Genomic DNA, 2511 nt, shown 5'->3' on the forward strand with positions numbered 1-2511 from the left:
AATAGATATCTAAAATAATAAATATAAAAAATAATTAAGATAACAAATTTTTGACATTATAACTAAAAGTTTCAATAAATGGTTATTTTTTGTCTAATAAATTATTCTATTATCAGCTATCTTTTAATTAGGGGTGCACAGACCCGGTTCGATCCGAAAGTTCGGCCCGGTCCCGAACACTTTAGAGGCTAATTTGGTGTGATTTTATCGGGTTTGGGGTTGGATAAGGGTCTCAAAAATAGACCCGGTCATTTTGAGTCGGGTCCGAGTCATAACTCGGGTCACCTGAAATCGGCCCGGTGGCCCGGTCATCATACACAATTAATATTTTGTGTTATTAGTGATGGATCATGACTATTCTTATGTGGAATTTAAGTATTGTAAACCTTAATATTTTGTGTTATTAGTCATTATAAGACTATAAGTTAATGTTTTATGTTTAGAATGCATAAGACTTTAGACTAATGCATAATATTGTGCTATTTGTATTGATTTAAATATTTGGTATTATTAGACAATATTAGTATTGATTGTGGTTATGCTTTAATTTTAAAGAATGGTTGGTTCTTGTTATATTTTTCTAAGTGAATTTTACTATGTTAAATAATGGTTGGAGTCTTAAAAATTTGGATATTTTTATATGCTAGCTTACAAGAAGGTATCAACCTAATGTAATGTTAACGGCCCGGTTTTCACCCGATATAATTGTGGCCTGAAAGTGTATTGGTTTCATCGGGTCTAGGGTCGAATTCGAGTCTTATAAATAGACCCGGTGTATATTTCGGGTCGGGTCTGGATTCTATCAAATCCAGTTTCACCCGATCCATGTGCATCCCTACTTTTAATATGTAATATTCTAATAAAGAAAAGAAAATTGTTAAGAAAACAATAAATCCTCTTTTAATTTTATTTAAACTTCTGCAAAAAATAAAAAATCTGAAAACTGAATCATATACTTTCCATTTCTTTTCCTTGCAATTCAAAATCATATTATCTCACGTGCCCTCCATTACTTAGTTTAACTAAGGCAGTTGCACTTGCACCTAAAGAAAATGATAGAAATAAATATCTATGGGCTCTACCCCTCTACCATTAGAAGTTTTGGTCGTGTAATAAATATTAAAGTGTTTAAAAATTAATAAAAATCAGTCACAAATAATTTAACATTTGTATTTAATATTTATTAATTATTATTAAAATAAATAAATAAATTTAAATATAATAAATATATAATTATAAATATTATATTTATTTTTTCCAAAATTAAAAATAAAATTCGAGACCGCGATCTCTAAGTGAGAACGAAGAGATTGTATCAATTGAGTTATAGTTCGTTGGCAATTATAAATTAAAATATTAAATTAAATATGATAAATTTATTTATGTTATTGTGTCTCTAATTACTAACTGGGAAAATTGATTGCATGTTGTTGCAGGATCTAGAACTGGCCATGTCTATGTTAAGGCCTGGGTCACTCTTCATTGAAGACTTGTCTCAGCAAAAGAACTTCTCAAAAGTGGGATATGGGTCAGTTCCACGTGCCTTTATTGTTTGCACTCAGGACCTTGGGGTTCCATTGGAATTTCAACGGTGGATGATAGAAAACGCTGGCATTAGTGACGTCATGGAAATCAATGGCGCAGATCATATGGTTATGCTTAGCAAGCCCCAAGAACTTTGCGATTGTCTCCTAAAGATTGTTATGAAATACCAATGAATGAATTCATGTATGTCATGAAGCAGGGGCAAGTAGATGAGAAAAATGAAAAATCGAATAAAAATTTATAATGTTAGTTTATGTGATACAAAATTGAAGTTGTTTCCTGCCTGCCGAAATTTTTGTTAGGTACCAGACAAATGACACAGCAAAATATAGAGATGAAAAATTAGAAATTTGTATAAAATATGGAAATAATTGAATAATTTTCTTTGAGAATTACAACTTCTCTCTATCACAAGGAGACTACAATAACACTCTCTCTTGACAAAAGGAGAACATACTTCTTTCTATCAAATATAGGAGAAAACTACTCAAAGAAATCTTATGTTATTCTATCTGGATGACTTGATTGAAATGAATTAAAGAAAAACTCAATTTATAGGTGAGTCTCTTCAATATGAACCATCCATCAATTAGAGGTATATAATTCTTCTCTTTTTCAACCACTAAAATTCTAAGGTTATAAATTAAGATTGTTTATTACCTCTCATTTTATTTAGTTATTATTTATTTATATATTTTCTAAAATTAGCTTTACTAATTTTCACAATCTCCCACTTAAAGCTAATTTTGATAAATTTTCAAAATTCATGTTGCTTATGTATTCCATAGGCCGTATGAGGATCTACACCATTCAAACTTTTCTGTGTTGATTGGTTTTGTCATGGCATCTGCTAGGTTGTCTTTAGTGTGAATCTTCTGCATATCAACACTTCCTTCTTCTACTACTTCCCGAACAAAGTGATATTGTACTCCAATGTGTTTTGTTCTTGAATGAAAGGCAGGATTC

The 2511-nt window shown here is 30.5% G+C and overlaps 2 protein-coding genes across 3 annotated transcripts in view; one reads left to right on the forward strand and one right to left on the reverse strand.

Annotated features, from left to right (window-relative positions):
- The window catches only part of LOC107488835 (salicylic acid-binding protein 2), a 9039-nt gene extending 7202 nt beyond the window's left edge, over nucleotides 1-1837 (forward strand). For both annotated transcript variants that reach the window (XM_052259800.1, XM_016109638.3), the window contains one exon: nucleotides 1437-1837. In XM_052259800.1, coding sequence (XP_052115760.1) covers nucleotides 1437-1718 — 282 coding nt within the window. In that variant the 3' untranslated portion in view covers nucleotides 1719-1837. The remainder of the gene's footprint in view (nucleotides 1-1436) is intronic.
- LOC107484497 (DNA ligase 1-like) overlaps nucleotides 1784-2511 on the reverse strand; it is a 3494-nt gene continuing 2766 nt past the window's right edge. Inside the window, exon 4 of the mRNA XM_016105083.3 lies at nucleotides 1784-1828. Within this exon, the coding sequence (XP_015960569.3) occupies nucleotides 1784-1828 (45 nt within the window). The remainder of the gene's footprint in view (nucleotides 1829-2511) is intronic.

Source organism: Arachis duranensis, chromosome 1 (assembly GCF_000817695.3).
Source record: "Arachis duranensis cultivar V14167 chromosome 1, aradu.V14167.gnm2.J7QH, whole genome shotgun sequence".
NCBI classification, from domain to species: domain Eukaryota; kingdom Viridiplantae; phylum Streptophyta; class Magnoliopsida; order Fabales; family Fabaceae; genus Arachis; species Arachis duranensis.